Source organism: Eumetopias jubatus, unplaced genomic scaffold (genome assembly GCF_037043125.1).
Source record: "Eumetopias jubatus isolate StellerSeaLion01/CBP00866 unplaced genomic scaffold, mEumJub1_p1.0 scaffold_2, whole genome shotgun sequence".
Classification (NCBI taxonomy): domain Eukaryota; kingdom Metazoa; phylum Chordata; class Mammalia; order Carnivora; family Otariidae; genus Eumetopias; species Eumetopias jubatus.
In genome coordinates, this window is record NW_028274808.1 from 118,345,066 (window position 1) to 118,359,454 (window position 14,389).

Genomic DNA, 14,389 nt, shown 5'->3' on the forward strand with positions numbered 1-14,389 from the left:
AATAATGAAAGAATTTATTGCCAACAGATCTATATTAAAACAAATACTGAGGACAGACAATACCAAGGTCAACATGGATATAAAACAACTGTAAAGACAGGTTACAACTAGTGCCATAAAGAAAGAAAAAGATAAAATATATAAAATTTAGAAAGGAAGAAATAAAACATATTTGCCGACTGTGTGCTTGTGTACTTAGAAAAATCCAAAAGAATCATTAGAATAAAGTGAATTTATCAAGGCCTAGATATAAAGTAAATAAATAAAAATTACCTGTATTTCTGTATACCAGCAAAAAACAAGTAATAATTTTTTTAAATGATACTGTTTGGTACATCCCAAAAAACATCACTACCTAGAAATAAGGCTAATGAAAGCTATGTAAGACCTCTACACTGAAAACTATAAACATTACTAAGGTAAACTAAAGAAAATCTAAATACATGAAGAGATACATACAATGTTCAAGGATTAAAAGACTCACTACTGGGCGCCTGGGTGGCTCAGTCGTTAAGCGTCTGCCTTCGGCTCAGGTCGTGATCCCAGAGTCCTGGGATCAAGCCCCGCATTGGGCTCCCTGCTCCGCGGGAAGCCTGCTTCTCCGTCTCCCACTCCCCCTGCTTGTGTTTCCTCTCTCGCTGTGTCTCTCTCTGTCAAATAAATAAATAAAAATCTAAAAAAAAAAAAAAGACTCACTACTGTTAAGATGTCAGTTCTCCCCAAGTTGACCTACAGATTCAATGCAATTTCAGTCAAAATTCCACCAGATAGAGAAAGTGAGAAAGAGTGTGTATGAACAGACAACCTTATTCTAAAATTTATGTGGAAATACAAAGAGATAAAGAGTCAATCCTTTTTTTTTTTTTAATTTTATCCCAATCTGAAGGAGAACAAAACTGGAGAACTTAAAACACTTGGTAGCAATTCCTATTATATAAGTACTAGTGTAGTGTTGGCATAAGGATAGACAAATAGGTCAGCAGAACAGAAGAAAATCCAAAAATAAATTCACATATATGTGGTCACCTGATTTACAACAAAGGTGACACTGAATGCAATGGGTAAAGGATGATTTTTTTTTTTAAAGATTGTATTTATTTATTTGACAGAGAGAGACAGCGAGAGAGGGAACACAAGCAGGGGGAATGGGAGAGGGAGAAGCAGGCTCCCCACAGAGCAGGGAGCCCAATGCGAGGCTGGATCCCAGGACCCTGGGATCATGACCTGAGCCGAAGGCAGATGCTTAACGACTAAGCCACCCAGGTGCCCCAAGGATGAACTTTTTAATAAATGATGCTGAGTCAATTTGATATTGATATGAGAAAAATGAATTTTTATCTCTTCTCACACCATACATAAAAATCAATTCCAGATGGATCATAGACTTAAATGTGAAAGACAAAACATTAACGCTTCTAGAAAAATATATAGGAGAATACCTTCTGATTTCAGGGTTGGCAAAGACATAAAACAATAAAAATCTAATTATAAAGAAAAAAGACAAATTAGACTAAAATAAAAATTTCTGTTCATTCAAAGACATCATCAGTGTGAAAAGGCAAGCCACAGAGAAGGAGACAATATTGGCTATTTATATATCTAATAAAAGATTTGATTCTGGAATACATAAAGAACTAAAAAAAATCAGTAAAAGTCTGCCAATATATTTTTTTAAATGGGCAAGAGATTTGAACACTTTACTAAAGAAAATATTCAAATGGCCAATAAATATGTGAAAATACTGTTAGTCACCATGAAAATGCAACTTAAATCCACAATGGAACATCTCCAGAATAACTAAAAGGAGAAAGATGATACCAAGGTTAACAAGGATTTAAATAGTGCTAAAGAGTATTTGGTTCAAATTGCAGCTATGCCACTTGCTAACTGTGTGACTTTGGGAAAACCGCTTACCCTTCATGGGTCTCAGTTTCAACTTCTATAAAATGAGAATAACAACTCATAGTGTTGTGGAAATGATTCATGTTAAGTGCTTCACATAATCCAGATTGTATCAGCTATTATATCATTTAATCTTCACAATAACCAATAAATTTAGCAATATTCTATCATTACAGGTATAGAAATTGAGGCCTACAAATATAAATCACTTCTCACAGTTATTAAAAGATAAAGAGGAGAGTGAAATACATTTCTATCTCAGCTCCAAAGTCCTTACTTTTAGTTACTATGCATACTACCTACCAATTCCTCTCTTGGCTGATATGTAAAGAGAGTATTGAGTAGTTGTCAGACATGAATATCACTAGACACAGTATCAAATTTCTCTCATAGCTGCTAACATGTACATTTATTGTTCAGACTCCTTCTCTAGGTTTTGAAGTTCTATTGCATGGTCTGCTTGCCTGGATTCCAAGTCCTGCTATCCTAACCATGGCCTAGCTGTAGATATTTTTTTTTTTTAGATTTATTTATTGATTTTTAGAGAGAGAGGGTAAGGGCAGGGGGAGGGGCAGAGGGAGAGACCATCTTAAGCAGACTCTGTGCTGAGCATGGAGCCCCACTCAGGGTTCAATTTCACAACCCTGAGATCACAACCCGAGCCAAAACCAAGAATTGGAGGTTCAACCGACTGAGTCACCCAGGTGCCCCAACATAGCTGTAGATTTTAAAAGATGCTGCCTGGTTTCTTGGTGTTATGTTTTCCTGTTCCTGTCTATCTGCCTAGTTATGACTCAGTTTCTCCTTAGTTAGGTCACAGCTTAAATGTCACCTTGATCACTGTAACATCTTCCAGGTTTATTTTCTCCAGTACTTAATCACAATCTGAAAATACTGTTTATTGTCTTCCTCTTCCTCCCAACAAAAATATAAGCTCCATGAGAGCATAAACCTACATTTGTTTCATTTTGTTTTGCTGCTTTATCTTCAGAGCCCAGAAGAATAGACATTCAATAATTACTGTGTGGATGGACTTTGTGTCCTGACCTCACAACTCTTGTGCACTACAGCTCAAATTTTTTAATGGTTCTAGCCCTCAGCCTATCCTTTCAGAACTTGACACAGCTTAGGTGATTTTACTCACCCTCCTTGTTCATAGAGCTTACTCACTTTTAAGTTCTAGTCTAACAGTTAATGACAGGTTGTCATTCTAATGCCCAAATAGTTTTTATATTCCCTTTAATTAAAATGGAATTTTACTTTAAAGGGACTTAGAGATATATTTTTTCATCAGATTTTAAAAATAAATGTTATTTTCTGTTTTAAGTCATAAATTAGTTATGATCCCTTATAGGATTTTACACACTAATATTTTACTTCATTAAAATGAGGCAGTATATGTAAAGCACCTAGCATATGTGGTAGGTACTCAAATGTTAATGATCCTTTTCATTAAAATTTTTAACTATTAAAATTGCTTGCCTTTTTAAAAAAAATATGGATACTTGAAATACTGTGGGGTTTGGTCTTATCAAGTACCTAAAAATTCAGACTTAAAGTTTTTAATTTTGTCCTCTACAGTAACTCAAGAATTGAAAGATATTTTTATGGCAGATACTCTTCCTACACTCAAAGGCAGCAAAAATCACAGAGAAAGGAGAAACAATAGATATTTTAAAATAAGTTTCCAGACCTAATTCTTCTCCTGATGTGGTCCTATTTCATTCTTTTTTCTATTTCATTGTTATTCAAAATAAAATTTATTTTATTTTGTTTAAATGTTGGATCCATGGATCTTTCAAATGGACCACATATAAAGACAGTATATATCAGTAATTTACAGATGTAGGTATTAATGTAGTTGATCATATTTAATTTAAAAAAATTTTGGACTCTCTTCTGACAGGAATGTGACTGAAGATAGAGTAAATCAAATAAAGAATTGAGTTTTCTGATACATGCTTTTAAGATACGACCCACCATTATGAACTACTGAGAAGTATTAAATTTCTGTGTTGTAATGGTTTTTAAAACATATGTACACGATTTTGCTTCTTAACTTTACAATGAATATTTGGAGCTGTGTTAACTATAAAGATATCTGACTTGACTGTGATACAACTTTCTGATTAAAAATCATTAAAAAATTAATCCCACTTAACCATGTTTGTTTCAGATGGATTTATAGTACTATTTTACTCAAATTATTTTTCTTTTAAATATTAGCATGTACACCACAGAATCACAAAATGAACATCTGGAGGATAAAAACACCCCATCATCTACAACTCCTCAGGTAAAAACCTAAAACTATTTTGTAATATACGACATAAAAATCAATCTGATCTTAAAATTTATTTTTCAAGTTTACTTATTAGGTTTCTATTATATGTCTGGTTAAAAAACGAGAAGTGGTCATTTAAAAATAACTAATTTAAATAAGTACTAAGAAATGAGCAAAAGGAATAAAAAGATGGAAAGGGACGACTAATGATTATTTTGGAATAAAGAGAACAGATTTCAGGAATAATGGAAATACAGCTTATTATTTCTTGCCATATCTAGGAAAAACTCAGTAATTTAGACTACAAGAGGTAAAGACAAATTAATTAAAATGTGCTATATATTTGAAAAGAACCAAGTTTTTATTTTTCCAAGTGTACAGAGTAAGTCATAGACCTTCTGTTGGTCTAGTTTTACTGAGTAATAATTGCTCATAATTAGAATTATAAATTGTTTACTTTTTTAAAAATTGTTACTTTTTAAAATAGAGGTTTCTATAGTTCTGAAGGGCCCAAAATTTCTTCTTTTAAATATTTAAAAGATCCACCATTGATTCAAGTTATTTGTCTGTAAAGACTTCATCCTAGTCTATGTCAATTTATTATAAATTCTGAAATAATAAAACTTAAAATAATATGGTCTTACCTCATAAGACCTTTTACCCACACTAATCAAAATTCATCTTTGTGTCTTTACCTTAGTCCTTTTGTATAGTGACAGACTTCCCACAAAAGTCTCTATACCAGAACTCCAGCAAATTAATCATGATCAGATTTAAAGAACTTTGATATTAAAATAATTACATAATTCATTTACATCAGCTGCTGTGGTGCCTTTGCCTCCCTGGTCATTAAATATTTCCTCTTCACTTCCTTAATCTGTCCCTTCATCTATCCCTTGTTACCATTTCTTGTGACAATGCAATGTTCTCTCTCCACTGCACTCAAAGTATTATCAATACACTCAAAGTGTTGGCCTGTGTGTACACATGCATACATGCACACACACACACACACACACACACACAAACCATGATGGCAATAAGACAAATTTGAAGATTTCTATTTCAAGGTTAACCCTGCTCTGTTTTGTTTTTTTTATTTTTTGTTTCGTTTACCTTGGGAGAAACCTCTCAATATTCTCACCAACTAAAATGGTCTTTTTTTTTTTCTAAATCAGCAGTTTTATAATTAGACTAACCACCATTAAAAGCTTGGAAGATGCAGCTAACCCATGAACTACCTAAGGGTGTTATCTATAATTAATAGTGGGAGCATGAACCTTAAATTTCTGAAAGTTTGATCTGTTTTTCTCATTTTTCCAGTTATATAATTTTTCAAATGAAATGAGTCCAAGTAAAATTATATTTCACCTCCTTTCCAACTTAGTTGTATTTTCATTCTACATAAGTTTTATTGAATAATCTTTGGGAGTAAGACTGAAGAGGAACACTTTTAATTATTCTGCCTACACTATAGGCTCACTTATTCAGTTTGCATAAATCACAAATGAAAATAGCAGGGGCTCAAGTCTATAAAAGCTAAATCAAGGTGCTCTACAAAATGCATTCCTGTGACATCCTCAAATACGTAATGATATAGTGCATGAATATTCTTTTATACGTGTAATTCTTCATGGTGACAGTAATAATCTGAATTTAATTATGAGATTTGGTGGTTTTTTACGTTCATAAAATTGTATGAAAAGTATATTTCTTAAAAGATTTCCTTGCTTTACTTCAGATCCTCAAAGATAGTAGTATTAGTGAACATGAAGAAACTAAGGAAACTGTCTTGTCAAAAACAGAGGAAAAAAAACCACAGATGGAAAAGAAGTATTCTTGTCCCCTACAAGGAAAATTGAATAAACTTATTACAAATGGTATGTGAAATAAGAAATGTAAGTGGAGAGAAAATGAGAGATATATTTGATAAATATATATTTTTAAAGAGTTTATTCATTTATTTGACAGAGAGAGAGCACAGCAGGGGGAGCAGCAGAGGGAGAGGGAGAAGCAGTCTCCCTGCTAAGCAAGGAGCCCGATGTGGGGCTCGATCCCAGGACCCTGGGATCATGATCGAGCCTAAGGCAGACACTTAACTGACTAAGCCACCCAGCTGCCCCTATATTTGATAAATGGTAAAACATAAACCAACAAGGCCACTGCTAAGTCTATTAATTTGATGTATACTTCAGCTATATACTTCAGCTCTTATTACAAGCAATATGTGGACAAAGAGGAAATATTTCCTTAACTCTGTCAAAAACTAATAATATTTGTTTAAAAGATTCATATTTTAATGTTTTTCATGACTTCTTATATTAAATCTTGGGGATTAGAAACAGCATTGATTAAGAGGCACCTGGCTGACTCAGTCAGTACAGTATCCGACTCTTAATCTCAGGGTTGTGAGTTCAAGCCCCACGTTGGGTGTGGATTCTACAAGAAAGAAAGAAAGAAAGAGAGAGAGAAGGAAGGAAGGAAGGAAAGGGAAAGGGAAAGAAAGACAAAGAACGGGCATTGATTAAAGATTTTTACTTAAAGCCACTTTTGATATTTAGTTTTTTTAAGATTTATTTTTAGAGAGAGAGTGTGAGTGTGAGTGGGGGGAGGAGCAGAGGGAGAGAATCTGAAGCAGACTTTCCACAGAACCCAGGGCCCAGTGTGGGGCTCAGTCTCACAACCCATGAGATCATGACCTGAGCCAAAATCACCAGTTGGACACTTAACCAACTGAGCCACCCAGGCACCCCTGATATTTAGTTTTAAGCCAGCTGAAAAGAACATTATACTCCTGGCAATATTAAGGTTCTTAATAAAATTAAGACCCAAATTTTTAAAAAGCTGCTGCCTTGTAAAGAATTGTATATAATGTTTTACCATTAAAATTTTAAAGCATGTCAATATCATGTATTTATAAGTTGTCACCTAATATTAATAAAAGATTTTCTTGATTTTTTTCTAGATATTCTATATGATTTAACTTAGAGAGATTTGGGCCTCCAGAAATATAGAGCCTATGGAGAACAAAATTTAGTTTAAAATATGATGAGGGATAAGTAACTGAAGTTTTAAAATTTTCTTTTCTTTTTTTTTAAGATTTTTATTTATCGAGAGGGAGAGCAAGAGTGCACATGTGCAAGCTGGGGGAGGGGAAGAGGAAAAGGGAGAGAGAAAGTCTCAAGCTGACTCTGCACTGAGTGCAAAGCCTGATGCAGGACTTGATCTCGTGACCTCACGACCTGAGCAGAAACCAAGAGCTGGACACTTGTGACCGACTGAGCCCTCAGGCACCCCTAAAATTTTGCTCCATTTGCTGCTTGCTAACTTTAAACTTTTGAAACCAAATTTTATTAATTGATTTTTCCTTTAGTAAAAGTTACTTTTTAATTAACATCAATATTTTTAAGGTTCTAAAGCTGAACTTGAACATCTGACAGTGTAAAGTGATTGGACTCCTTTGTAAATATAATGTCTACACATAGATCTTACATGCACAATTCCCACTTTCTATATAGTGGGCATTGTCTATACAGCAATTGTCAGGAGTGGGGTCAGGGCCTGTGAGGAGAGAAAAATGTATTGGTCACAAAAGATTATCCACTGAGATTGAGAACTGCAGTTTGCTCAGAAACTAATTTAGGAGTTTTATAACATGAGTATTGATACTATAAACATACTTGGTTCTCTAACTGGTTTTCCCCTTTGTTTTCTTTCATTTTTGATTTTTCAAATTTAGAGAAATAGGAAAAGGAGCTTCCATGTTTCTATCTTGGGGGGTGTATATCCTTGTATTCTCTTTTTCTGTCTCTGTCTCTCTGTCTCCCTCTCCATCTGTCTGTCTGTGTCTTATCTCTGTCTCTCTCTCACACACACACACCCATACACCCTACATTCACTAAAGAAACTCTTAAAACATATTCTCTAGATAATAGCATATGTTCTAGATAATGGAGATAGAGCTACAGTTTCTCTATAAATCATATTTAATTCACCAATCCCATAGTGCATATAAGTTAATTTAGTAAGAAATCTAAACTCTCAACCACATGTAGAAATCAGTCTCATCACTTTTAATCACACTATTTATGTTTTTGACTCAGGTGATAGCTTGCCTAGTTCCAAAGAAATAGATATTCTAGGGGAATAGGTCTGGGTTTTAGGCTATTATTCCTTTTTTGTTTCTTTTAAGTTTACTTTCAATAAAGATACTTTATTTTCAATAAAACGTACTTTATAACTATTTTCATAAAGTTGTTTTTCCTTTAAATAAAAAACGGAAAGCTTTATTATACATCCAACTATGATTTTCACATAATCTTAGGGCCAGAATTTCTCCATTAAAATCTTATCATCATTGTTATGAAGTAAGCAGTCTTGAAAGTTTAGGACTCAAAAATAATATCCCAGACACTTCCAATTTCTGGTCCAGCATCATCCCTCTACCTTAACATTTAAAAAGCTGAACAAACTGAAAAATTAACAACTCTTCTTAGTTCCACCAAAGAAGTAAGGTTAGAGGGCAAATACCTGCCCCCAAAATTGGACACAGTATGTGGATACAGAGAATCATAACTTATCAGAGTAGAAACCTCTGCAGGAACCAGTACTAGGGTAGGTAAACCTAAATTGTAATTGATAAATTGGCTAGAGACTCAGTGTGGACAAGTCTGGGGGGGGAGGGTAGACCAGTCATGGTGTGGGAAACATACTTTTCTGAGTTTTACCTCCAGGAGCCATCTGGCGGGGGGGGGGGGGGGGGAGTAATTATATGCAGTATACCAGAGCTTTCTACTCTTCTTAAGAATACCTTCCCTAAAGAGAAACTGTTTTATCAGAACCTAACCTATGGGGATTTTATCAGAACCAAACTGACGTGGGAAAGGAGAAATAACCAACACTTGCCCCCTCTATATAACCTCCACTAGCCATCTTATAAAACCTAATGGGGTAGGAAAAAAAAAATACTGAGAGGCACTTGTGAGGTTCACAGCCCAGGAGCACAGGCTCACTAAAGACTGATTCAGAACGCTATAGAAGTCTTCCCCTTCCCCCACAACTTACCACTATATTACCAAAGGTCTTTTTACCTAGGATGATATATTCACTTTTAAGCAAAAATATATAAGATGTATTAAAAGGCAAAAAACAAAACAAAACAATACACAGTTTGAAGAGACAAAGCATCACTAGACCCAGATATTGCAGGAATGTTGGAATTATCAGAATGTGAATTTAAAACAACTATGACTAATATACTTAGGGCTCCAATGGAAAAGTAAACATGTAAGAATGGAAAGGTAATATAAGCAAGAGAGAAGAAATGCTAAAGAAATTAAAAAACACTTATTCAAATGCATGTCTTTGATGGATTATTAATAGACTGTACAGAGCTGCTGAAAGAATCTCTTGAGCTTGTGGATCTGTCAATAGGAACTTCCAATGCTGAAAAGTAAGGAGGAAGAAAAGAATGAAAAAAAGGAACAGAATATACAAGAACTGTGGGACAACTATAAAACGTATTGGGAATGGGGCACCTGGGTGGCTCAGTCATTAAGCGTCTGCCTTCAGCTCAGGTCATGATCCCAGGGTCCTGGGATCGAGTCCCACATCAGCTCTCCTCTCAGCAGGAAGCCTGCTTCTCCCTCTCCCACTCCCCCTGCTTGTGTTCCTGCTCTCACTATCTCTCTCTCTGTGTCAAATAAATAAATAAAATCTTAAAATAAAAGTAATGGGAATATCAGAAAAGAAGAGAAAAAGCAGCTAAAGAAATATTTAAAACAATAGTGGTGAGAATTTCCCCCAAATTAATGTCAGACAGAAAACCACAGATCCAGGAAGCTCAGAGAATTCCAAGCAGGATAAATACCAAAAAACAAACAAAAATACTACACCTGAGTATATCATATTCAACCTACAGGAAATCAAAGATTTTTAAAAATCTTGAAAGAAGCCAGAGGAGGAAATAACACTTTACTGATAGGGTAGCAAAGATAAAAATTATATCTGACTTATCTGCAGAAACAATGCAAACAAAAAGAAAGTGAAATGAAGTATTTAAAGTGTTGAGACAAAAACAACAACACACCAGCCTAAAATTCTGTACGCTACAAAATCATCATTCAAAAGTTTAGAAGAGGGATTCCCGGGTGGCTCAGTCCGTTAAGTGTCTGATTTTTTTATCTGAGGTCATGATCTCAGGGTTGTGAGATTGAGCCTCACATCAGGCTCCGTGCTGGGCATGGAGCCTGCTTAAGATTCTTTCTCTCTCTCTCTTCCTCTGTCCCTCACCCCCAAATTAAAAAAGAAAAGTGAAGGAGAAAAAGAGTTTCTCAGACCAACAAAAATCAAACCAGTAAATCTGCCTTGCAAAATGTTAGAAGAAATTCTTCAGAGAGAAAAAAATTATGTAGGTCAGAAACCCAGATTTACATAAAGAAGGAAGAGCATCAGAGAAGGAATAAGTGATGGTAAAACAAGAACATGTTTTTAATATTCTTAAATGATTGAACAGATAACAGTTCACAATAATAGCAAAAATATATTCACTGATTATAGCTAATACATAAGTGAAATGAATGAAAGCAATGATTCAAGAAACAGGAAGAAGGAATTAGGAATATTTTGTTTTTATAAGGTACTTGCACTACCCATGAAGTGGTAGTGTTATTTGAAAATGGACTTGGATTAGTTGAAAATGTATATTACAAACTCTAGGGCAACCCCAAAAAGAAAATGAAAAGATAAGTATAACTGATATGCTAAGAAAGGAGAGAAAATGGAAGCATATAAAATGATCAGTTAATTGGCACAAAGGGTAAAAAAGAATGGAAGACAAAAAATAGAAACAAAAAATAGGGGCAATAAATAGTGAACAGTAACAAACATGGTGGCTATTAATCTAACTATATTGATAGTTAGAGGTCAGTGGTTAAACACACCAATAAAAGACAGATTGTCAGAGTGTATCAAAAAACCTAGACAAACCATGAGAGACTCTAGACCCTAGGAACCAAACTGAGGGTTACAGAAGGGAGGGGGATCGGGGGATGGGGTAACCGGGTGATGGGTATTAAGGAGAGCACATATTGTGATGAGCACTGGGTGTTATACGCAACTAATGAATCGTTGAACACTACATCAAAAACTAATGATGTACTATATGCTGGCTAATTGAATATAATAATTTTTTAAAATTCTAAAAATAAATAAATAAATATTTTTAAAAAACCCTAGAGCCAGATATATGTTGTCTATAAGAAACCACTTTAAATATAAAGACACATGAAAGTGAAGGGATGAACAAAGATATACCATGTAAACACTAAGTAAAAGAAAGATGAAATATTAAGTTCAGACAGCAGACTTCAGAGTAAGGAATATTATCAGGGATAAAGAAAGGTATTACATAATGATAAAGGAGCCAGTTCCCAGGAAGACATGATAATCCCTAATGTGTATATATGTCTGACAACAGACATGTTCCCATGTGTCAATTTACATGAAGCAAAAAATGAAAGAATGGCAAGAAGAAATATGTGAATCCACAATTATAGAGACTTCCAACAGTCTCTCAGAAAAGTACAGATCCAGCAGGCAGAAAATCAGTAAGGACATAGTTGAACTCAACAACACCATCAATCAATAGGATATAATGAACACTTATAGACTACTTCATCTAACAATAGCATAATATGCATTATTCTCAAGCTCACATGGAACATTCACTAAGGTAGACCAATTCTGTCATACACATACAAAACACCTTAATAAATCTAAAGAATAAAAATTATACAGTGTATCCCTCAGACCATAAAGGATTTAAACTAAAATTCAAAAGAAAGGCAGCTGGAAAATCCTAAAATACTTGGAGATTAAACAATACATTTCTAAATAATACATGGGAACCTCAAGTGATATTTTAAAATATTTGGAACTAAATGAAAATGAAAATACAACTTATGAAAATTTGTGGGATGCAGTGAAAGGAGTGCTTAGAGGAATATTTATAGCATTGAATGCACATTTTAGAAAAGAACAAAGATCTAAAATCAACCTTCTAAGCTTCCATATTAGGAAATCTGAAAAAGGAGCAGATTAAACCCAAAGTAAACAGAAGAAAAGAAATAGCAAAAATTAGAGCAGCTATCATTGAAATTTTAAAAAATAGCAAAAAATCAATGAAACCAAAAGCTGGTTCTTTTCTAAGATTGATACCCTCTATAAGCCTCTAGCGAGGCTAAGAAAAACATAAAGAAGACATAATCCACTAATATCAGAAATTAAAGAGGGAACATCACTACAGATCCCATGGACCTTAAAAAGATAATAAAGGAATACTGTGAACATCCCTTAGCCCACAAATTTGATAATCGAGAAGAAATGGACCAATTCCTTGAAAAGCACAATCTGCCAAAATATACTCAAGAAGAAATAGACAATCTGAATAGGAATATATCTATTAAATAAATTGAATCAATAATTAATAACCTCCCAAAACAAAAAGCACCAGACCTAAATGGCTTCACTGGTGAATCTTACCAAACATTTAAGAAAGAAATTATACCAATTCTCTACAATCTCTTCCCAAAGATAGAAGCAGAGGGATAGTTCCCAAATCATTCTATGAGGTCAGCATTAGCCTCATACCCAAATCAAAGACATTACAAAAAAGAAAACTACAGACCAATATCCCTGATAAACACAGAAGCAGAAATCCTCAACAAAATATTAATGAATCAACAATGTATAAAAAGAATTATACATCATACATCCATGTGAGATTTATTCTAGGTATGAAAGGTTGGTTCATATTTGAAAATGAATGATTGTAATCCATAACATGAACAGGCTAAAGAAGAAAAATCATATCATAATAATAGGTGCGGGAAAAACATTTGACAAAATCCAACATCCATCATAATTTACAGATAGAGGGAAACTTCCTCAACTTGATAAAAAAATCAACTAAAAATCTACAGCCACCATCATACTAAATGATGAGAAACTAGAAGCTTTCCCACTAAGATCAGGAATAAGACAAGGATACCCTCTCTCACTACTTCTTTTCAATATTGTACTAGAAGTCCTAGCTAACACAATAAGAAAAGCAAAAACAAAGTATACAGATTGGAAGGAAGAAATAAAACTGCCCTTCCTCATAAATGACCTGATTGTGTAGAAAATTTAAAAAACTACAAGAAAACTCCAGGGACAACAAATAAGCAAGTATAACAAGATTGCAGGATAAAAGGTTAATATACAAAAGTCAGTTATTTTCATATGTACCAACAGTGAACAAATGGAATTTGAAATTAAAAATACATTACAATTTACATTAGTATCCCTAAAAATAAAATACCTAGGTATATATCTAACAAAATATGTACAAGATCTACACGAGGAAAACTGCAAAACTAGTGAAAGAAATCAAAAAAGAACTAAATCAATGCACAGATTTTCCTTGTTCATGGAAGACTCAATATTGTCAAGATGTCAGTTCTTTCCAACTTGATCCATAGATTCAACACAACCCCAATCAAAATCCCAACAAGTTACTTTGTGGATGCCCACAAACTCATTCTGAGGTTTATATAGAGGGGCAAAAGACTAAGAAGAGCCAACATAGTATCAAAGGAGAAAAATTAAAAGCTAGAGAACTAACACTACCCAACTACAAGACGTACTGTAAACCTACATATCCTGTGGTCATCATTCACATCAATATAGAAGAGCCTTACAGCAATATGACTTTATTTATCCCTCCTCTGCCCTCTGTGCTAGATTTATATATATTTTCACTTCTACATTCTTATTTTTACTTCTACATTTATATATACATATATATATATATATATTCTTCTACATTTGCTTTTAAAAAGTCAAAAGTCTTTTTTTTTAAGTTAAAAAAAGTCTCATATTTGTCCACATATTTACATTCTCTGGTTCTCTCCATTTCTTTCTGGCAATCTGAATTTTCATGTGGAATTCTTTCCCTTCAGTTTAAAAAATTTCTTGTAGTGTTTTTTGTAGTATAAGTCTTCTAGCATTCTTTCAGCTTTTGTCTGAAAGTGTCTCAATTTGGCTTCTTTTTTTAAATTGAGGTATAGTTGACATATAACCTTATATTAGTTTTGGTGCACAATATAATGATTCTATATTTGTATATATTACAAAATGATCACCACAATAAGTCTAGTAAAC

The 14,389-nt window shown here is 33.8% G+C and overlaps 1 protein-coding gene across 1 annotated transcript in view; it reads left to right on the forward strand.

Moving 5' to 3' along the window:
• The first annotated feature begins 4,129 nt into the window (after window positions 1–4,129).
• Window positions 4,130–14,389, forward strand: part of SLC9B1 (solute carrier family 9 member B1) — a 45,135-nt gene continuing 34,875 nt past the window's right edge. Inside the window, exons 1-2 of the mRNA XM_028091218.2 lie at window positions 4,130–4,198; window positions 5,928–6,066. Coding sequence (XP_027947019.1) covers window positions 4,130–4,198; window positions 5,928–6,066 — 208 coding nt within the window. The remainder of the gene's footprint in view (window positions 4,199–5,927; window positions 6,067–14,389) is intronic.